Consider the following 22397-nt stretch of genomic DNA (forward strand, 5'->3'; position numbering starts at 1 on the left):
ATAGAAGTGTTGAAAGCGTCCCTGGAGGTGCGGTCCGGGTATTACAGTCGCTTCGACCGAGAGAGGATTTCAGGGGAGAGCAATAGAGACGTGATCTGGGCTAGAGGGGCCAGAGATCGGTCGATTGCGCGGCTAGAGAGGCCGGAGGTAAGTGGCTGTAGAAGTCGGGCGGACCCGGAATCCAGAGGAAACGGGACCATGACTTATGCTTATCTCTTCAAGTACATCATCATCGGGGACACAGGTAAGCTGCGGGCGACTGCCCTCATGGCTGGGGCGGGGATCCGAAGTTCACAAATCGGGGCGTGGGGCGGGGCTCATTTAGTGGGCTGGGCGATTAAATGAAGAGCGGGCGGGGGCGGGGCGGCCGGGGGCGGGGCTCGGGGCTCCCCTTCCCCAGCCCCGGCGCCCGGACTCGAGATTGTTCTTGGGCCGCGTGACCCGTAGAATGTGCGTCTTCCTTTTTTAGGTGTGGGGAAGTCATGTCTCCTCCTGCAGTTTACAGACAAGCGGTTCCAGCCTGTCCACGACCTCACAATAGGTAGGTCCACCTACCTGTCGCAGAAGAGATAACGAAACCTGACTAGCTGAAGTGGGAAGTTAGCTGGCTTCGGTATTCCAAGTGAATAGTTACCTTTTCCTATTTTTAAGCTAGTCGAAAGTTACGGTAAATAAAGAGTGACTAACAATGCTGATAAATGGGGAGTGAATCATTGAAAGGTAACTTCAGAGATGGGCGTGAGATATGGGTTCATTGCCGTGGGGCTTTTACCCCCTAAATATAATTTGTATGTTTATGGAAAATTCCACGAAAGCTTAACTGTTTATTAAAAAACTCACCTTGTTTTGTGGTTAGTGCAAACGTCACATATGTTTTTCAAAGTGACCACCAACACGCAGAGATTTTTGTGTGTTGGGAGAGGAAGTAGTAAATCTGAAGAGCCCTCCCAGACTTGAGTTAGAAGGTAGATGAAGCAAATGACTTTTAAAGAAAAGAGTATAGTAGAATTCCAAAATCACACTGGTGATAATGGAAGGCATAAACATTTGCTGCACATTTGTATTAAGGCAGGGGCCTCCTGGGACTTTAGCAACTCCTTCCCCATAATCTCCAGAACCCAACTCCAAATGAGTAATGGATATGAAACTAGCTTTCTTGCCATGCAAATGCAGTTTCTGAGTAGAATCCCTAACGCCGGGGCGCCAGATCGGCTCCGCGAGCTAAAGCCTCTGTCTTCCGCTCTGGTCATGATCTCAGGGTCCTGGGATTAGGATCCTGGGATCTGAGCCCTGCATCAGGCTCTCTGCTCAGCGGGGAGCCTGCTTTCCCCTCTCTCTCTGCCTGCTTTCTGCCTACTTATGTTCTCTCTCTGTCAAATAAATAAAATCTAAAAAAATAAAATAAAATCCCTAACTCCTATTCTTAACATATTACTACTTCCAGATACCACCTTATTGAAATCTGAAGCTACTTCTGCTTCTGTACACCTTATTCAAAGCCAAATAAGTAATGGGGTTAGAAAAGGATTTAGAGGATAACATCTACAGGAAAATATCTTTTTAAGTTAATATGAAGTGAGCACAGTGTAAAAGGTGCTAATGATATATAGCGCTTAACTAGGCAAATGTTGTGCCTGTCCTTAAGTAGCTTATAGTCTGCCAATATAGGAGGTGGGTCTGGAACAGATGCTGATAACTAAATTCCTATGGTAAAAGGGGAGGAGAGGCTGCTACCTCTATCTGGAAAGGCTGAAAATTGAATGAATAGGAGTTAGCCTGGCACAGGGGTTGTAAGGATGTAAAGGTGGTCAGGGCAAGAAGAGAATAATGTTTGCAAATGATCAGGAATGTCTGATCAGACTACCTTTGGAAAAGAAAGTGATTTAATATGGCTGGAGCATGAAATTTCAAGTGAAGAGTGACAAAAAATAAAGCTGGAGAATAAATTAGAGACCAAGTTATAAAACAGCTAAAGGTAATAAGCAAGTGACAAAATTTTAAAAAAATATTTTATTTATTCATTTGATAGAGCGAGCAAGTGAGAAAGCACAAGCAGGGGTAGCAGCAGAGGGAGAGGGAGAAGCAGACTCTCTGCTGAGCAGGGAGCCTGATGTGGGGCTCATCCCATGCCCCTGGGATCATGACTTGAAGTGAAGACAGATGTTTAACCCACTGAGCCACCCCGGGGGCCCTACAAATAACAAATTTTAAAGTGGAGGAATGAAGTGATCAAGTTTTTGCCAGAGTCCTGTGTAGACTCTGTTTCTGAATTCAGTCTTTTTTTTTTTTTAAGATTTTATTTATTTATTTGACAGAGAGATCACAAATAGGCCGAGAGTCAGGCAGAGAGAGAAGGGGAAGCAGGCTCCCCACTGAGCAGAGAGCCCCATGTGGGGCTTGATCTCAGGACCCTGAGATCATGACCTGAGCAGAAGGCAGAGGTTTAAGTCACTGAGCCACCCAGGTGCCCCTGAATTCAGTCTTATATACCAAGATAAGATACTTGGATAGAAAATACATGCAAAATATAAGGATCTCTGAGTGCATAACTGGGGGAAATTGGATAGAAGACAAGCTCTATTTTTTTAATTCACTATTGAAATTCCATTTCTGTTGTCCAGAAAGAAAAAAAAATCTAGTGATTTTTTTCACTAGTTATCACTGTTCTTGATAAAGCAGTCTAGAGTAGTAAGAAACATTTTTTTATGTCTTACTAACTGCAGCATGTGAGAGAGATAGTCCAGATAATGTTGTGTGTGGAGCCACTGAATAGGCATCTATCAGCCCTTTAGTAGAAGCTAAGTTTTAGTGTTTTTTCTTACTTGAAAATCAGAATTCCTCTAGTAAAAGTACCATATGAAAATAGACCGCAGGACAAATTGTCTGACTTAAGATCAAGTATTTTCAAATTTTTTTAAAGATTTTATTTATTTGTTTGACAGTGAGATCACAAGTAGGCAGAGAGGCAGGCAGAAAGAGAGGGGGAGGCAGGCCTCCCGCCCACCATAGAGCTGGACATGGGGCTCTATCCCAGGATCCTGAAACCATCACCCGAGCCGAAGGCAGAGGCTTAACTCACGGAGCCACCCAGGCACCCCAGTTATTTTCAATTTGAGCAACCTTCAATTTCAAGTTTTGTTCTAACATTACTTGAAAGAAGATGAATGCCAGGTAGACTAAAACGTTTATTCAGGCTGTCAGTTTCCATAATCCTATGAGGAAAGCTATTTTCTGATGAACTGTGGGAATTAGTAGAGATCTGAAATGTATCATTCTTGAGAACATACTTCTTAGGTAGGCTCTTTTCTCAAACAAAAAATTAAGGAATTGCAAAAAAGGAAATATTGGACTAGGGAGTGACTTCAAGAAACTTACAGGAAATACTTCAAAAATTTTCGATTTTTTTAAAAAGTTACAAAACTAAATGAAATTTAAGTATTAATATTACTAAAAATTTATGCATCTTTTCTACTTCTTAATTAGTTTCATCTCCATATCTGCTTTTTGGTTACATTCCTGAAGTCATTATCACCTAGATTTTAATTTTTTAAATCTAGGAGGAAAATGAAGGTTTAAGAAACACAAAATTAGTTGTAGCAAATAGCAGTAATAGGCATAGTGGTATTGAGTGCAGACAGAGAAGCAGTCAGTTGGCATATTGGGGAAAAACATGAACCTTTCAACATGGGTGATGTTCATGAGAATCACATCCTTTGTTTTGCTCTTCACTGACAGGTGTAGAGTTTGGGGCCCGTATGGTCAACATTGATGGAAAACAAATCAAACTGCAAATCTGGGATACGGTAAGAGAGAACAGAATTACTTAGTCTCTGACCAAGATCCAAACAGAACAGTAAAGGCTGATGGAGGGGCAAGGGGCTATGAGGGTGGGGATGATGGTAGACATAAGAGTAGGGGAAGAGTTTTCACTTTTATCTGTTACAGTTAAAATTCTGAATGCCGTATCTTTGTATTTTTATTTTAAGTTATTCAAGTAGTGTATGAGTTTGTCCTAGTAAAAATAAAAGCAAACGATGTAAGTGTATAGAGTAAAATTTGAATGTTCCCTTTTACACACATAAACCTCTTCCTTCCATTCCTGGTTTCTGCCTATCCAGTGTGAATGTTTCAGTGGTTATACTTCAAGACTTTCTTTGTGTTCAGATACATATACATGTACAAATGTATGGTAGTGATTTTGTTCTTATTAGTTTTACTTGTATAGAATCATAGCTGAGTAGACCTAGCTATGTGAATTAGTTTTTTTACTTAATAATTTCTATGTTTTGGATACTTCATGTAGATTCATATATCTCTATCTCATTCCTTTTAACCACTATATAGACTCATTAAAAAGTCTGTAACATCATTTATTTAATGATCCTCCCAATGATTGAAATTCAGGTTTTCAGTTTTTACTTTGGCAAATTTTCATTGAATGTCCTTGATTACCACATCTTTATGCAAATGTTTGAGAATTTCTGTGGAATGCCTGCCCAGAGATGGAAATTCTGGGTCAGTTTATGCATATTTTAAAATTTGACGAATGTGGCACTCCCAAAATTTAGCTTGACTTTGTACAATTTTGTTTTATCCACGTAAATTGCTTTTACATATATTACCTCATTTAATTTGTATCTTTTCTCTTCTCTAAGGAAAATAATACCCTGTCTTTATTTGAATTTAAAGAAAGCAAGCACAGAGTTGCTTAATATTCAGCTAAAATCTGTTTTTATTTACTTATTATTTGATATAGTTTTTTTCAAAACTCAAGAACTGAAGCCCTTAGAGTTATAAGCAGTAGAGTGATTTTCCTTTTTTTCTCCCTTTCTCCTCCTCCCATCCTCCGTCTCCCTATGCATGCAGGTATCTGTCTTAAAAGTACAATTGATCCTTGAACAACATATGTTTGAATTGTGCAGGTCTGTTCATATGTTAATTTTTGTCAATAAGTGCACTATGGTACTGTAAGTGTATTTTAACAGTTTATTCTCTAGCTTATTTTACTGTAAAAATACAATATTTAATGATTTGTTGATTAACATGATACATTATGGGTAAGTCTTCTGGTCAACAGTAGGTTATTAGTAGTTAAGGTTTGGAGGAGTCAAAGCTATAGGAGGGAGTTATATGACTGCATGGTGGCCAGAATCCCTAACTCCCCTCTTGTTGCAGAGTCAACTGTAAGTTAACTTGCAGTTTTAAGTTAACTTGTTAACTTGTAAGTAAGTTGCTCTAAGCCCTTTTAGCAGAGTCTTTTTCTGGTGGCCTCCATGGTTGTTACCGTTTCTGGGTGTGCTGATTTATTAGGTGCTTTTAACTAGAATCATATTCTCTTGTACATTATTTGGTTGTATTTGCAAGTATTTTAAAACCTTTTGCCCTTTTGAACAGACTTACATCTCTAATAGTGGAAGCACTAGCCATATACCTCTGAATATTCCACACTTGCTCTTTTTTTTTTAAGATTTCATTTATTTATTTGACAGAGAACACAAGCAGGGGAAGTAGCAGAGGGAGGTGGAGAAGCAGGCTCCCTGATCAGCAGTGAGCCCGATGTGGGGCTCCATCCCAGGACCCCGAGATCACAACCTGAGCCGAAGGCAGCCACCCAACTGACTGACCCACCCGGGCACCCCACAAACTTTTTTATTTTTATTTTTTTTAAAGATTTTATTAATTTATTTGACAGAAAGTGAGGGAAAACAAGCAGGGGGAGTGGGAGAGGGAGAAGCAGGCTTCCCACCAAGCAGGGAGCCTGATGTGGGGCTCAGTCCCAGGACCCTGGGATCATGACCTGAGCCAAAGGCAGACGCTTAATGACTGAGCCACCCAGGAGCCCCTGTATTTGAAATTTTTAAGAGATTCCTGTCTATAATGTATTGTGTTTCTTGTTTGCCGTTCTCTGGGTAACCCTGATCATTTTTTCCTTGTCAGTCCTGATCTACTCCTTGTTACTCATGTTAGTTTCCCATTTTGTTGACCCCCATTCTCTCACATACTCCCAAAGTCATCCTACGTGAAAATATTTAGGGAATATTTATTTTTATAAATATGAAGGGAATTTTTATTTTTATTTTCTTAAAGATTTTTTTTTTGGGGGGGGGGTCAAGATCACAAGTAGGCAGGCAGAGAGAGAGTGGGGGAAGCAGGCTCCCTGCTGAGCAGAGAGCCTGATGTGGGGCTGGATCCCAGGACACTGGGATTATGACCTGACCCGAAGGCAGAGGCTTTAACCCACTGAGCCACCTAGGCGCTCCATGAAGGGAATTTTTAAAGAGATCAAGTTACCTAGTGCTTTGTTGTCACTGTTCTGGTTATTGCTAAGGATTTAGAGACCTGTATTACCTTTTTTTTTTTTTTTTTAGTAGGCTCCTTGCCCAATATGGGGCTTGAACTCACAACCCTGAGGTCAAGAGTTGCATGTTCCACCAAGCCAGCCAGATGTCCCTGGAGAACCGTATATTGTTTTTATCTCTTTTCACTCTGTACATATGGTTGTACATATTGTACATATTGTACAAATAACCCATGCTAAATGAGGAGGCGTTATACTCTAGTTAATATAAAATACGGGTCAATCCCAAGCTCATTTGTGTTTTACTTCAATAATGCATTTTGATTCTTAGGAAATGAGCCTTTCTGACTCATAGGAATAAATACTTCAAACGACAGTTGACCCTTAACAGTATGGGATTTAGGGACATAAACAGTCAGAAATCTGCATATGACTTTTTTTTTTTTTAAGATTTTATTTATTTATTTGATAGAGATAACAAATAGGCAGAGAGGCAGGCAGAGAGAGAGGAGGAAGCAGGCTCCCTGCTGAGCAGAGAGCCCCATGCGGGGCTTGATCCCAGGACCCTGAGATCATGACCCGAGCCGAAGGCAGAGGCCTTAACCCACTGAGCCACCCAGGCGCCCCTGCATATGACTTTTGACTCCCCCAAAACTTAACTACTTTTTAAATAAAATTTATTTATTTATTTTAAGTAATCTCTACATCCAGCGTGGGGCTTCAGCTTGAACTCATGACCCTGAGATCAAGGGTCACATGCCATTCTGATTAAGCTAGCCAGGCATCCTCAAAAACTTAGCTCCTAATAATCTCCTGTTGACCAGAAGGGTTACCCATAACATAAAAAAATGGATTAACACATATTTTGTTTCTAGTAAGATAGAGAAAATAAAATGTTAAGAAAACCATAAGGGAGGGGCACCTGGGTGGCTCAGTGGGTTAAAGCCTCTGCCTTTAGCTCAGGTCATGATCCCAGGGCCCTGGGATCAAGCCCCATGTCTGGTTCTCTGCTCAGCAGGGAGCCTACTTCTCTTCCTCTCTCTCTGCCTACTTGTGATCTCTGTCAAATAAATAAATAAATAAAATCTTAAAAAAAAAAAAAAACAAGGGAGGGATGCTTAGGTGGCTCAGTGGGTTAGACATCTGCCTTTGGCTCAGGTCATGATCCCAGGGTCCTGGGATTGAGCCTTGCATCGGGCTCTCTAGTTGGAGGGGAGCCTGCTTCTCCCTCTCCCTCTGTCTGCACTCCTCCTGCTTGTGTGCGTTCTCTGTCAAATAAATGAATGAAAGTCTTAAAAAAAAACCTAAAAAAACCCTTAAGGGAGAGGTGTGCCTGGCTGGCTCAGTTAGTTAAGCATCTGACTCTTGATTTCAGCTCAAGTATTGATGTCAGGGTTGTGAGTTCAAACCCTGCATTGGGGCTTAAAACAAAATTAAAAAATTGAAAAAGAAAACCATTAGGGAGTAAATGCATTTACAGTGCTGTGCTATAAAGAATCTGTAAATGAACCAGAGCTGTTCAAACCCATGTTGTGTGAGGTTTAATTGTATGTATCTTGAAACCATAATACAATTCTTCCACTTGGGAGAAATTCAAAAGGTGTTAATTATTTTTATATACTTTATATCTTCATCTTAATTCTGTGCTGATTTAGATTTGTTTAATGGGGTTGGACAAAGATACCTAATATCAACATGGACCAGCCCAAAGGGAACCACTCACTCTTTCTAGGTTATTGGTTCAGCAAAACCATTGATGAACTAGAATGAGATGAAGAAGTAAATGTATTTGATTTTTGATTTTTAATTTTTAACTTAAAAAATACATTTTATTTATTTTGAGAGCGAGGGAGGAAAAAAAAAAGTTGGGATGGGGCAGAGGGAAGGTGAGAAGCAGACTCCCCACTGAGCAGGGAGCCCGACATGGGGCTCAATCCCAGGACTCTGGGATCTTGACCTGAGTGTAAGGCAGATGCGTAACTGACTGAACTGGGTTTTTTTTTTTTTTTTAAATTATTTATTTATTTTAGAGAGCTTGAGACATGCTTGCAAGCAGGGGGAGGGGGCAGAGGGAGAAGGAGACTTCCCCCTCAGTGGGGAGCCCAACATGGGTTTGATCCCACCACCAGGACCTGGGTTGAAATCAAGTCAGACACTCAACCGACAGCTACCACCCAGGTGCCCAAGGGATCTGTTTTTAAGAGGCATTTTCTGATGAGCCCCTGGAAGTATTTTTGGCTGCCTAAGTTAGATGCTGCCATGTGCTTCAACCATCATAGGTCTCCCTCAAGATTTCCCTTTAGTTCCTAGAACAACACAGAGAGGGAGGGGCCTTTCAAAAGCAGCAGAAGAGAAGAAAAAGGTAAAAGCAAAATGGGAATCAAATAATTTAAGACCTAAAACTATTTGGGACTAAATAAAACGTTAAGTGAGCTCTTAGAGAGGAAAAACATGTTTTAAATCTTAAAGTAACATTAATATTACCAACAAAGTCCTTTTTTTTTTTAAGATTTTAATTATTTCTTTGAGAGAGAGAGACACACACACACAGTGAGAGAGGGAACACAGCAGGGGGAGTGGGAGGGAGAAGCAGGCTTCCTGTGGAGCAGGGAGCCTGATGTGGGGCTCCATCCCAGGACCCTGGGATCATGACCTGAGCCAAAGGCAGATGCTTAACAACTGAGCCACTCAGGCACCCCACCAACAAAGTTCTTTAGAATTATTTTTAATTTTGGTGTTCTAAGAGGCACACAGCTCACTAAAACATTTGTATTATTTTTTTTTTTTTTTTTTTTTTTTTTTTTTTTTAAAGATTATTTATTTATTTATTTGACAGAGAGAGATCACAAGTAGGCAGAGAGGCAGGCAGAGAGAGAGGAGGAAGCAGGCTCCCCGCCAAGCAGGGAGCCCGACGCGGGACTCGATCCCAGGACCCTGAGATCATGACCCGAGCGAAGGCAGCGGCTTAACCCACTGAGCCACCCAGGCGCCCAACATTTGTATTATTCTTGTAGAAAGAGAGTCTCATGTTGTTGGAAGAATAACCTTACAATTAATGTACTGGAGCTCTCTTCTCACCTTCAAACCCAGGTTTAGATTGTATGATGTAATGGCTAATAGAACAAACCTTGGAGCTAGGGTACACTAAGATCCTGAGTTTAATTGTGTATTCAGTAGTTACAGATTTTGTAACTTTTGAGGTTCAGTTTTCCTATTTGTGTTATTATTAGTATTCACTGAATACTATTCACTAATATTATTAGTATTCACTCTCTGCCTGCCTCTCTGCCTACTTGTGATCACTCTCTGTTAAATAAATAAATAAAATCTTAAAAAAAATTGCTCGGTTATAAATATCTTGGCCCCATTTGGAAATGAGATGAGTATAAACATTTGTTTTTTGTTTTTTAAAGATTTTGTTCATTCATTTGACAGAGACAGACACAGGGAGAGAGGGAACACAAGCAGGGGGAGCGGGAGAGGGAGAAGCAGGCTTCCTGCTGAGCAGGGAGCCCAATGTGAGGCTTAATCTCAGGACCTTGGGATCATGACCTAAGCTGAAGGCAGACACTTAACAACTGAGCCACCCAGGCACCCCTGAATATATTTTTTTTTTTTTTAAGGAAAACTCTGTCCTGGACCGTGGGCTTCTTTCCCTATTCCTTGTTCTTACTTGCTATGACAAGATCCCTTGGTAGTCCCATCTTTAGTGGTGGAACACTAAGTGTCAGCATATACCCAAATTAAGTGCTTTGTATCTGACTGCTTTTCTACATTGACCCATTGGAATGGACCCAATTCCATTAGACAAGGAATTAGCATTTTAAGATAGTTTCCTTTTTACAGATAAAAGAATATAAATAGGTTAATGTGCTGTGTTCAGCATCATGTGGGGATTGAAATGCTCTTGAGTTTCTAGTCTTATTTCCAGTTCTCTCCTAGAGGATATTGGAAAATGTATGAGAATGTCTTTGTCATTAAGTTAAGTCCTTTGTGTTAGAGTGGCACGTGATCAAGTCCTTTCTCTGGAAATAACCTGGTTTTGTTGGGATTTTTTTTGTTGCCATGTTGGTGGGAAAGGCTGGGCAAGAATCCTTCCGCTCTATCACCCGTTCCTACTACAGGGGAGCAGCTGGAGCACTGCTAGTGTATGACATCACCAGGTGAGTCAGATCAGGTAGGCAGGAGGGAGCCTTTTCCCCATGTTCTCAAAATCTTTTTCTTTCCTGTGTTCTGGTTCTGGTAAGAATACTAAAGGGGAAAGGCTTCTCTAATATTTTCTATTACACATGTAACTTTCCCCCTTTTCCCATGTGTTTGGAATTCCTTTGGCATTTTGAAATGGACCTCTGATCCACTTTTAAACTTTCCTGCTGTAGGCGTGAAACCTTCAACCACCTAACCTCCTGGTTAGAGGATGCCCGGCAACACTCCAGCTCCAACATGGTTATCATGCTGATTGGGAATAAGAGGTAAAATTTTACTTGTAGAAATAATAAGGACCAGAAGTCATGTTAAGTGCTCTGTGGACATTGAACTAATTGGTCCCTAAACTTTTTTAGTTTATGGTGCTCTTTATTTTAAAAAAATAAAAAAATAATTGTGGTAAAATATGCATAAGGTAGACTTTCATTTTAACCATTTTGTTTTTAACGTTTTTATTTACTTAGAGAAAATGCATGCATGAGGAGAGAGAGAGACAGAGTGCACACAAGCAAGGGGAACAGCAGGCAGAGGGAGAAGGACAAGCAGACTCCTCACTGAGCAGGGAGCCCACGTGGGGCTCAATCCCAGGATCCTGAGATCATGATGAGGGTCAAAGTCAGACTCTTTTTTTTTTTAAAAGATTTTATTAATTTGACAGAGAGGGAGACAGCTGGAGAGGGAACACAAGCAGTAGGAGTGGTAGTGGGAGAGGGAGAAGCAGGCTTCCCACTGAGCAGGGAGTCTGATACGGGGCTTGATCCCAGAACCCTAGGATCATGACCTGAGCTGAAATCAAGAGTTGAAAGCTTGGGGCGCCTGGGTGGCTCAGTGGGTTAAAGCCTCTGCCTTCGGCTCAGGTCCTGGGATCGAGCCCCGCATCGGGCTGTCTGCTCCGCGGAGAGCCTGCTTCCTCCTCTCTCTCTCTCTGCCTGCCTCTCTGCCTACTTGTGATCTCTGTCTGTCAAATAAATAAATAAAATCTTTAAAAAAAAAAAAAAAGTTGAAAGCTTAACTGACTGAACCACCCAGGCACCCCAATTTTGTACTTGCTTTTCATCATAGCAACTGCCAAAAATTCAGGTTCCACAAACATATGCAAATATTGAACAGGATCTGTTTTGATCTGACAGTGATCTTGCAAACAGTCTTAAGCTTACAACTCATGTGGTGTTTTAATGTTGAGTGTTAACTGCGTTTCCCTCGAAAATTTATCCTGTGGCAAAAAAATAAGAAAGTATCCTGTGGCACTCCTGTGGGTTTGTAGTAGTGCCTAAAGTGTACCATTTGAGAGAGCTGCGACCACAGACTTATTATACTTATTTATTTGAACTGTGTTCTAAATGTATATTTGCCAGATCCTGAGAGTACAAGGTGAGAGAAGAAGAGTCATGCCCCTGATTCTATGGAGCTTATAGTTTATTGGCGACATAAATATTAAATATAAAGGGATTTATGTCTAATTACAAATTGTGATAAATACAGTGAAGGAAAGAAAGGTGCTATAAAAGAGAGTAACAGGGTACTATTTTTAATTTTTTTAAAAACTTTATTTTTTTTCAGTGTTCCAAAATTCATTTTTGATGCACCACACCCCAGTGCTCCATGCAATATGTGCCCTCCTCAATACCCACCACCGGGCACACCCAACCCCCCACTCCCTCCCCTCCAAAACCTTCAGTTTGTTTCTCAGAGTCCATAGTCTCTCGTGGTTTGTCTCCCCGTCCGATTTCCCCCAGCTCACTTCTCCTCTCGATCTCCCCATGTCGTCTGTGTTATTCCTTATGCTCCACAAGTAAGTAAAACCAGGGTACTATTTTTAATAAAGGGTGGTGGTTAAGCTGGAATCTGAAGGATAGGTAAGAGTTCAGTGGGCATGGTTTGAAAAAGAGAAAAGTATCAGAAAGGTTGAACAAACTGAAAACCTTGAACTGGGAAGAACCTTGGCAAGGTCATGGCATTGAAGGAAATCAGTATGTTGGGCTGAATCAAGGGGGAATGGTACAAGATGTGGTTGGGAAGGTAAGAAGGGGCCAGAATTCAGCACTTTCAATCCTTACATATTTTATTCTAAATACAGTAGGAAGCTTTTAAGAGTTTTAAGCAGAGATGTGGCTTGATTAGATTTTAAAAGATCACTCTGGAGGGGATCAGGGGTTGAAGTGGGACGTTCATTTCTGTAGTCTAAATGTGAATGATGACGTGAACTCAGGTGATGACACCAGAGAGGGAAAATGGTGACACATGTTAAGGTGCATTTTGGAAGTTCCTTGCTTTGGGATGAATTGGGTATTTGGAATGAAGAAGGAAAAGGTGTTGAAATAATGATGTCCTGGATTTAGCTTCTGTGCTGAATGGAGATGTGGAAGCCTGGGGCAGAAGCAGTTAGGGGGAAAAGATCAAGTTCTATTTTGATGTATGTGTAGGGGGCCTTTTACACATCAGACTGGAAATGAAGAACAGACAAATAGAGGAGATCTGGAGCTTAGAGGAGCAGCTGGTCTAGTGTAGACATGTATGTATGTATGTATGTATGTTGACTTTACCTATTTATTTGACAGACAGAAATCACAAGTAGAGAGGCAGGCAGAGAGAGAGGAAGGGAAGCAGGCTCCCTGCTGAACAGAGAGCCCGACGCGGGGCTCGATCCCAGGACCCTGGGATCATGACCTGAGCCGAAGGCAGAAGTTTTAACCCACTGAGCCAGCCAGGTGCCCCTAGGTGTAGACATTTAGATGGGGAGTTCTTCCCTGGTCTTCACACAGCTGGTGAATGATAAATAGATATTTTATAGATTTGCTGTTCTTTTGTGGGCTTACTTTTTTTTTTTTGTAAGATTTTTATTTATTTGACAGATAGTGAGAGAGAGAACACAATCAGGGGAAGTGGGAAGGGGAGAGCAGGCTTCCCACTGAGCAGGAAGCCCAATGTGGGGCTTGATCCCAGGACTCTGGGATCAGGACCTGAGCCGAAGACTGTTAACAACTGAGCCCCCTAGGCACCCCACTGTGCGCTTACTCTTTGATTTCTTTTCATCGTTGGAAGGCTGGAAATCTCTGAAATGCAAATTTCCAGTTAGAAAAATGGAAATCATACAGTCCATCCTTACCTTATCTGAAGCCTTTTATCCTTTCTTGTCATAAAGTCTTTCCATATACCTGATTCTGTTTCTCAGTCTGTGGCTGTATCTTTTTTCCCCTCATATCACCCAACTTTATACATTTTTGTCTTGAGTCTTTTATTTCCCTGGTGGCAAGCTGCTATTATATATGTTATTAATGAGACTAGTGAGAATTAAGACAGCTGTGTTCTTATTCCTGACATTCTCTGTTCTTATGGGTTGATTCCAGTAAAGGAGGAAGACACTGCTATGGGATGGGGCATCTGACTTTATGGGATGGGGCTTTCTCCTTTCTAACAATTGGAATTTCCCTTTTATCTTTTTTCCTTGGCTCTCACTGGATCTCATTCTAAAAAGAAACATGGAGCACAGTAAGCCTTGAGTAACTGTGGGGCTTGCCTAACTTTTTATAAATCTTTTTTTCCATAAGAGAATACATATTATCCTCAACCATGCAGTTAAAGAACAATTTTCCAAGAAGCTACAGAAATCAGTAACCCTGTATAAGAGAATATCATGTAGGATCTACATTTTTTATGTATTATTAATTGGTGGTTGAAACAGCCATGGGATTCTTTTAGAGTAAGAGTTTCTTCTTTTACTTGGATCTCTTTTTAGTTGTCTTCCCAATTAATCTCTTGCAGTGACTTAGAGTCCCGTAGGGATGTGAAGAGAGAAGAAGGAGAGGCCTTTGCTCGGGAGCATGGACTTATCTTCATGGAAACTTCAGCCAAAACAGCCTGCAATGTTGAAGAGGTATTACTTGGGAAAGAATAGGGAAAGCTTTTGGGAGATGACATCATATCTTTATTCTTTTATTCAGAATTTTCTTCTATAAGACCATAGATAGGGAAAGGATATTTTGTTGTCCCATTGACTATATGTCTCCCTTTGAGGGAATTGTCTTTTTTTTTTTTTTGCCTTGATTCCTACAGTGGAGTTTCATTTTTGCCTTGTGTAACATTAATTAGTAAGTGTGGATTAGACACCAGTGTTATTTGTAAATATTTTAGTTGGAGGGTCTCATGGGTTTTACTGTAGCTATTCTCAATGGTTCCTAATTCATACCTTAGAAATCCAAGTGGGAATAATATTTGTATTTCCTTTTTCTAATTTCTCTATCTAAACTTGAGCCTAATAATATGATTTATGTCTCTTTCAGGCCTTCATTAACACAGCCAAAGAAATATATAGGAAGATCCAGCAGGGTTTATTTGATGTCCACAATGAGGTGAGAAAGGGTCGGGGGGGCTGACAGTTAACTTTGCTTTGTGTTAAAGAGGATAAGAAATTTTCTATAATGTAAGCATTTCCTTTCTAACATCATGCTTTTTGAAACTATGCCAAATCATACTTGATTTTTTTTAATGTAGGGACACAAATCTGTCATCATTTTCTGTTTTGTTGTTTTTCCTCAAGTCTGGGGCCCAGAATGCTTGAAGAGATGATTAGTTGGTAATGTAAAATGTATATACAATATGGGAAGTTTTCTTTGCAACCTCAGTTTTTACTATCCCAGTGTTTAGGGTGATGTAATTCTTAACTGCTCAATTGGGCCATTTCTGTAAAGCAGATTCTATATCAAAACAAAACAAAAAAAAAACTTTTTTTTTTTTAACTTAAGCACAGAGACATTTATTGTTAGGGCAAATCTTACATTCAAATGAGTTTTAACAAAACAAAAAAGAATTATATGTTAATATCTACTCTTTCACTCCTCCTGCTCTTACCTAATCTCATCCTGATTCTGCACATAGCTATGAAACCTAAGTACAGCTATCACTTTAAAAATGGGCACAAGACAGGTGCCTAGGTGGCTCAGTCCATAAGCATCTGACTCTTGATTTCCGCGCAGGTCAGGATCTCAGGGTTGTGAGATCAAGTCCTGCGTTGGGCTCTGCACTGGGCTTGGAGACTGCTTAAAGATTCTTTCTCCCTTTCCTTCTGCCCCTTCCCCTCCTCCCTCCCTTAAAAAAAAAAGAAATGGGCATAAGAGTCACTTGTAGTCATCCAGAATACTTATATCTGAACTGGTCATCTCATCTTTATTGTTGAAGATTATTGTTCCACAGTTGTTCCACAACAGTTTGGCTAGAACACATGGTTACCTGCCAAAGCCATATCTGCTTCTAGAAAATATAATTTCTGATTTCTCTTTTTATTCCTTTTATCCCAGTTACTTTAGTACTGAGGTGGGAACTCTTGACTTTTTTCTTTTACAGGCAAATGGCATCAAGATTGGTCCTCAGCAGTGTATTTCAACATCAGTAGGAACCAGCGCCTCACAGCGGAACTCTAGTGAAATAGGGTCCGACTCCGGCTGCTGCTGAATATCTAGTCTGGACTCTTTTTTCCTTCCTGGAACAGCTTCAGATCAATAGGCTTAAAGAAAGAGGTCTTACTTGCTCTGGCTGAGAAAAGCCTCTTTTCAAGGTGTGATGTTTTGCCTTTCCACTTAAAGACCAGGGAAGAACTTGGGCCCTTACTGACTTGTCCTCCTTCAGGGACGTGAGCATTCCCTAAAGATTAGGGCTCTTCTCATCCTCCTATTTTAATTTCTAAAGTGTTAGGATCAAAGTTGATTGTCATGGTAGCTCAAAAATAAATTATTTTATAAGCATACACAATTGGCTCCCTGCCAGGAATTAGTAACAAGGGTCTAGGACATTCTGCTTGAGCACTTGATTTTACTGTGTTCTGGCTGGTTGGCATTTGGATGGTGGATCCTGTATCTGGGAATTTCATTGATTGTTTTCACTTGCCACTTTGTAAGAGTTCTTGGAGAAGGCATTCCTTCAACTTGAGCTGCTCAAGGATGCTGAATAATTTTCTCCCATCCCGTTGCTAGTTTCTCTGTCTCAGAGTAACTATAAAACTTTTGAGAGCAGTGGAGTTGTTCCTGGACCTGGGGCTACTTATTATCATCACTACCTAAAGGAAACCTCTTTCCCTGTTTGTTTTAGGGACCAGACCTAACACTGCAGTGTCTTTCACAAATTAACCCCTTACTGTTTCACTACACTTCTCAACCTGTTTAGACTTTCTAATCAAGCTAATCTGTTTAGACTTTCTAATCAAGCTAATCTGTTTACTGGACATAATATGTTTATTTCCACTTTTATGCCTTTGCATATGTCCTATTCTCTGCTAACATTATACTCAGTCCCCAAATTTTTCCTTCAGAAAGCCTTCTTTGACCTAGGGACTTCTAAATAATTATTGACCCAGCACCCCTTAAGCTTTCATATGTTGTTCATATGTATATTTATTTATATTTATGTTACTTTGTAAATTTGTTTTGTGTGTGGAATCTGTCTCCCATCTAGGCTGTAAGCTCCTTGAGAGCAGGAACCATGTTATCCCTTTACTTTTGTAAACTGCTTCTTCCACTATTCCTTCACAGTGCCTAGTGCTACTTACTATGTGATCATTGGACTTGACTGACGTATTTAAAGACTTGGAACAAGTTTTTTGTAGACTGCAGAGGAAACAAAAGGCTTGAGTCATCTCTTTGTAACTCTCTCAGTTTCTTTCATCTGCTTACCCTAGATTCCATACTGCTCTTACCCCTTGTCCTTCTCTCCCTTCCCTGGCTTTTTGCCTCCATTCCGTGCAGCATACAGTAAGGCTGTCAGCTTCCAAGTAGTCAAATAAGTGGGTACCTCCAGCCATTTTTCTTTTCAAGGGCATTTACTAAAATGCTAAGCAAATTTGCCTTGCTTCACTTATCAGGCACCCTTCTGAGTCAGTTTTTGTATCTTCTGCCTTGATGTCCCTTTCTCTTCCACAGCATTGAGGTCTCATGAATTTTTCTAAGCTTTTTGTTGAAGAATTGTTTCATTATTAAATATATATGCATGTATCCAAGCAGCTCATATTTCATGTGATTTTTCTGATTTTATCCTAAACCTATGTAGATAATCTCCTTCTAGGAAATTGTATCAAAGGTATTGGAAGAAGCCACTTTGAGATACACTCATTTTTTAAGTTTTTATTTAAACTGCAGTTAACGTACAGTTTAGTTTCAGGTGTATAGTATAGCGATTCAACACTTCATACATCACCTGGTGCTCAGAAGTGCAGATACATCCATTTGCTCTCCTGTAATAGTAATAATAGTTAACACTACACCACAGGAAGTTGGGAGAACATTTGGGGTAGTGCTTTGATTATGCTTTTCTAAAAAATCCTACCTCATTCCAAAAAGGATTTGAGGCTGTTGACTTTGGGGTTAGCCTGCCCCCCTCATGCCTGGGACAAAACTAAATATAATTTTGTAGTTTCTGTACAGAAATTTCCAAGCCCCAGGGATTCTGAGGGGTACCTGGCTTGCTCAGTCAGTAGAGCATGGACTTGGTGTTGGGATTGTGAGTTTGATCTCCCTGTTGGGTGTGGAGATTACTGAAAAAATTAAACTTAAAAAAAAAATGCAAAGCACTCATAACCTTCTGTACTTGGGTGTTTCACCAGTGGAAGGAAAGCATGAGAAAACTACTTGGGCAAATTCATGACTTGTACTGATAATTGCTGATACTCAGAGTGAAATGGTCATGAAAAATTACAGGAAGTTTCCCCACCTCCATGTGAAGAATGGTAGTTAGGAAGTAAAAAGGGCATTGTTTGACTTTAAAAGGCCAGCACCAGGGGCACCTTTCTGGCTCAGTTGATAGAGGAAATGACTCTTGATCTTGGGGTCCTAAGTTCAAGTGCCCCCCCCCTCCGCCCCCCGTAGTAGCAGGTAAAGTAAAGTAGCAGTCTTTTTTCTTGAAAAGCAGGGGTGGGCAGGACCACTGGAAATCTTTCTTAAAACCAACAGTCTAAATCCTACTACTTACAGATCATTGCGTTTAGTAGAAATTAGTAGAGCAGGCCACAGCCTTTCCCTTTTCCATAAATGTCTGCAACTTGTTCCTTTGATAGGTTTATTTTATACTAAATAAGCAAAAAGAACCTACTGGTTTTCATTCCATAAATGTAATTAAGGTCATTGCTGTATATGCATCTATAGACAAACACCAAAGTCACAGTTGGTAAATTGTTTTGGTAAATTCTAATACTGACCTCAAATTGATAATGATGATAGCAGTAGCCAAGGGGAAATTTAGCCAATGGGTTTTTGCTCAGTACATAGGGAAATGTATTTGGCCAAGTCTTAACTACTCGTGTGATAAAAAGTATTGATTCCTATGATTCCTTACCCTCTCTGAGTTCCTGTTATGTGTGACTATGCAAATATGTTATTCCTTGAGAAATACCTTTTTGTTTTTTTAAGATTTTATTATTTATTTGACACAGAGATGACAAGTAGGCAGAGAGAGAGGGGGAAGCAGGCTCCCTGCTGAGCAGAGAACCTCATACTGGGTTTTGATCCAGGACCCTGAGATCATGACCAATGGCTGAGGCTTAACGCCCTGAGCCTTCCAGGCGCCTGGAGAAATAGCTTTAATGATCTGAAAGGACTCCCTTCACTCACAAGTTCAAAAAGCCTACCTGTAGCAAGTTGTAATTGCAGTAGAAGTGTCTACTAGGAAATATAGGGAAGTGTCATTGAGCACAAGAGAATTTCATCTACAATAATTTTTATTTTAAGATTTTATTTATTTGACAGCACAAGCAGGGGAGCGGTGGGCACAGGGGAGAGGGAGAAGCAGGTTCCTCGATGAGCAGGGAGCCTGACATGGGGTTGGATCCCAGGATCCTGGGATTATGACCTGAGTGGAAGGCAAATGTTAGCCGATAGAGCCATGCAAGCGTCCCCTACCTACAATAAAATTAATTCCTTTCTAGTGTAACTGCTATTACCAGGAGATTATTCTCTTTCAGCCTATGTTTCTTTTCTTTTTTTTTTTTTAAAGATTTTATTTATTTATTTGACAGAGAGAGATCACAAGTAGGCAGAGAGGCAGGCAGAGAGAGGAGGAAGCAGGCTCCCTGCTGAGCAGAGAGCCCCATGCGGGACTCCATTCCAGGACCCTGAGATCATGACCTGAGCCGAAGGCAGCGGCTTAACCCACTGAGCCACCCAGGCACCCTCAGCCGATGTTTCTAAGGCTGTCCTCTCATGACCCTCTTCACTTCTAATCTCTTCTCGAAGGCTTCCATCATGTGCTCTATCGGTACTCACACTTTTGAGCCTGTTGGTTAATTTGGGGTCTTTAAAAAATAGTCTTCCCTAAACCCTGTTCATTTATGTGAGACTCTCAGGCCCCTGTACTGTCAAACCCAACACTGGAAAACTTGCAACTTAAGCATTAGGATTAGAAGCATCTAGAATATATATAACCTACGTTGGTCTTATGCTGATATTCTGAGTGGTGAGGTGTGTATAAAGGACTGTGAAAACGCACTCTCATTCCAAAAAAAATGATTTTTGTTGCAGCTTTGATTTATAATATCTCTTCACTCATATGGGGGGATGGTGGTTGCCTGTAACCACATTAAGCCCTATTCCTGACCATCGTGATTGGGGACATTCTGATTACATAACATATGTTGGGGCTGGATTTAAGCAGTTCGACAGAACTCGGAAAACGGATTCAAACTCCTTAAAATACTCCTTCCTCTTTCCTGTCCCCAAGGAACCGGCCGCATTCAAGATGGCTTCCCTAAACAGGTAACTAAATGTTTTCGTTTAGAGCGCCCCCACCGGCGGGGGTTAAAAAAAAAAAGATGCCGAGAGGCCTAAACGCCTGCGAACTGAGCAGTCAAAGGCAAGCTGCCGCCAGATTTTATTTTCAATCAGGCATATCTGTGGTTGCCTACGTACCCTTCTCAGCCTTTTAGGACCTCCTACTCTCGAGAGACTTCCTGGATGGCACTCACACTACCTTGCTGGAAGAGGCCGGGCGTTAGCCCTGCCATTGGTGGGTTGCGGGGTAGGTGGGCGGAGCCGAGGGAGAATGGACTACCAGCAATCTAGATTGAGGCGAGGGCTGGCCATGCTCCGCCGGAAGGCGCCTTGTTCTCCGAGAGGGTGAGTTGAAACGCTGGCTGGAAAGGAAGCACCGGGACTTGTTCAGGTAGGCTTCCCGTTCACGCCTGCTCATCACTGTCGGTCCAAGAGTCTTTGCAAAACTAAAGCTCTTAGAACTGGTTTCAGTAACTCATCCTCCTCCTCGCTCCCCCGCTCCTTACGCGTCCCTCAGTTGTGAGGGATCAGGTGCTGGGTGATGCTCTGGACTGAACCATTCTCTTTTGTGAAAGGCCGGGGGAGAGGGCGGCTGCTGGGCCACGGGGCCTGAGTTGGGCCAAGTCGAGAAGGGGGCTGCCCCGCCGCTGTTGGGTTTTTAGGGCTTGTCATTGCATTACTGGGCGTGGTGTAGATTTGAGGCAGCTCCTTGTTCTCCTTGCCCCTTGAACGGAGAGAAAACTCCCCGGCTCCTTTTGGTTACTCCATACTTTGGTCTCAGAAGTGGGAGGTTAGGGTTTTTTTCTTTTTTCTCTTTTCTCTTCGTATTTTAATAATAAAGGTGGGTAGGAAATGTTGGGGTGAGCGTGTGCACATTGTTATACGTTATTAGGTATAATTTTTGTGGGTCTTTGGGAGGGAAGATCGGGTTTTTGAAGAGTGTTTATAGATGGTGGGACAAGAGGAGCTTCAGCTTTGCATTTCCATTGACAGGTCTGCAGAGCTTACTGGTCTTCCGTTGCATTATGTAAACTCTTCACTAGCAGGAGACCCCTCCCCCTGCCTCAGAGCGAATGCAATTTCTTTATTTACCTGTCTCTAGTGTCGCAGGAAATTTTCCAGCCATTGCAGCAGTTGTGCAAGTGCAGCAGCTTCTGCCCTTAAGGGGCAGCCCTGAAGTGATAAAGGGATTCAAAGAAGTGTATAGTGGAAGTGTATGGGTGTTTAGCAGACCAATCTTTTTTAAATGATTGAGTATATTGAGCTAGTTGTCGGAGACTTAAGGACTTGATGTCTTGTCCTAATGGAATTGCCCCAGATTCAAGCCATAGGAGCTGCGTTTTCAGTGTCTACTGCATCCTACTCTCCCTCCAGCATCCACAAATTATTTACTCATCGTGTTGTTCTGAGCCTGTCGGTTCAGTCAGGGATTCTCTGACTGGGTTATCCTTAGAGTCGGCTGAGGTCCTCTGGGGTGTGGGACAGTTCAGGTGCTAGACGGTGAGTTTGGGATTTGAATACGGCCCTCTGTTAGTTAATTAGATAATGTCTTCTGCTAAGGAATTTCTTTTGTAGTGCTCACCAGACTTTAGAACAAATTGCGGTATTTGGGACTTATCCCACCTCTTAAAAGAGAATTATAAAGAAAACATTTTCTATTTAGGAAGACCTGAGTTGCAAGAGTGGCATGCCAGTGGGTCTGCAAGGCATGATGAAGGACATTGGCCAAAGAGAGGGTAGGTGTGTGTGAAGAGACAGGCCTGGCAAAAGGTCTAAAGCTACAGGAGCAAAGGAGTAATGGATTGGGATCTGGGAGTTGATGGAGCAGTGTATGGGTACTTGCACAGTTCACACCTTCCCCGTGTTTGATGTATGATGTACATCTCGCCTTTTCATTTTTCAGCTCTCAAATTGACAAAATCCACTTATTTAGATATGGTTAGAAAATGATAGAAATTTATTGAACTGGTGTGAATCACCAGGAAAGACAGATCTTGTATTTTCTGGGACAGCCTTCTCTGCATCACCACCAGGTGATGGGGTGGAAGAATCTTGGCATTGTGGTCACCACCACTGAAGAGTTTTAGTTATAAGAGGGAAAAAATATGATATTTTATATGGAGGGTCTGATAGGTAAGATGGAGTTT

The 22397-nt window shown here is 41.3% G+C and overlaps 2 protein-coding genes across 5 annotated transcripts in view; both read left to right on the forward strand.

Moving 5' to 3' along the window:
- The first annotated feature begins 81 nt into the window (after positions 1-81).
- Positions 82-17489, forward strand: RAB2B (RAB2B, member RAS oncogene family). The gene is made up of 8 exons (XM_004758580.3): positions 82-244; positions 470-541; positions 3736-3803; positions 10379-10461; positions 10678-10770; positions 14267-14378; positions 14785-14853; positions 15845-17489. Exons 1-8 carry the CDS (start codon positions 199-201, stop codon positions 15950-15952), a joined length of 651 nt encoding a protein of 216 aa, XP_004758637.1. The 5' UTR covers positions 82-198; the 3' UTR covers positions 15953-17489.
- Positions 17490-20535: 3046 nt separating this feature from the next.
- CHD8 (chromodomain helicase DNA binding protein 8) overlaps positions 20536-22397 on the forward strand; it is a 62285-nt gene continuing 60423 nt past the window's right edge. For 3 of the 4 annotated variants that reach the window (XM_013059458.2, XM_013059462.2, XM_004758570.3), the window contains exon 1: positions 20536-20641. The gene's annotated coding sequence lies outside the window, so the exon portion shown is untranslated. The remainder of the gene's footprint in view (positions 20642-22397) is intronic. The other variant, XM_013059464.2, reaches the window with a different exon arrangement.

Source organism: Mustela putorius, unplaced genomic scaffold, assembly GCF_011764305.1.
Source record: "Mustela putorius furo isolate JIRA1106 unplaced genomic scaffold, ASM1176430v1.1 tig00003896_pilon_pilon_pilon, whole genome shotgun sequence".
Taxonomy (NCBI): domain Eukaryota; kingdom Metazoa; phylum Chordata; class Mammalia; order Carnivora; family Mustelidae; genus Mustela; species Mustela putorius.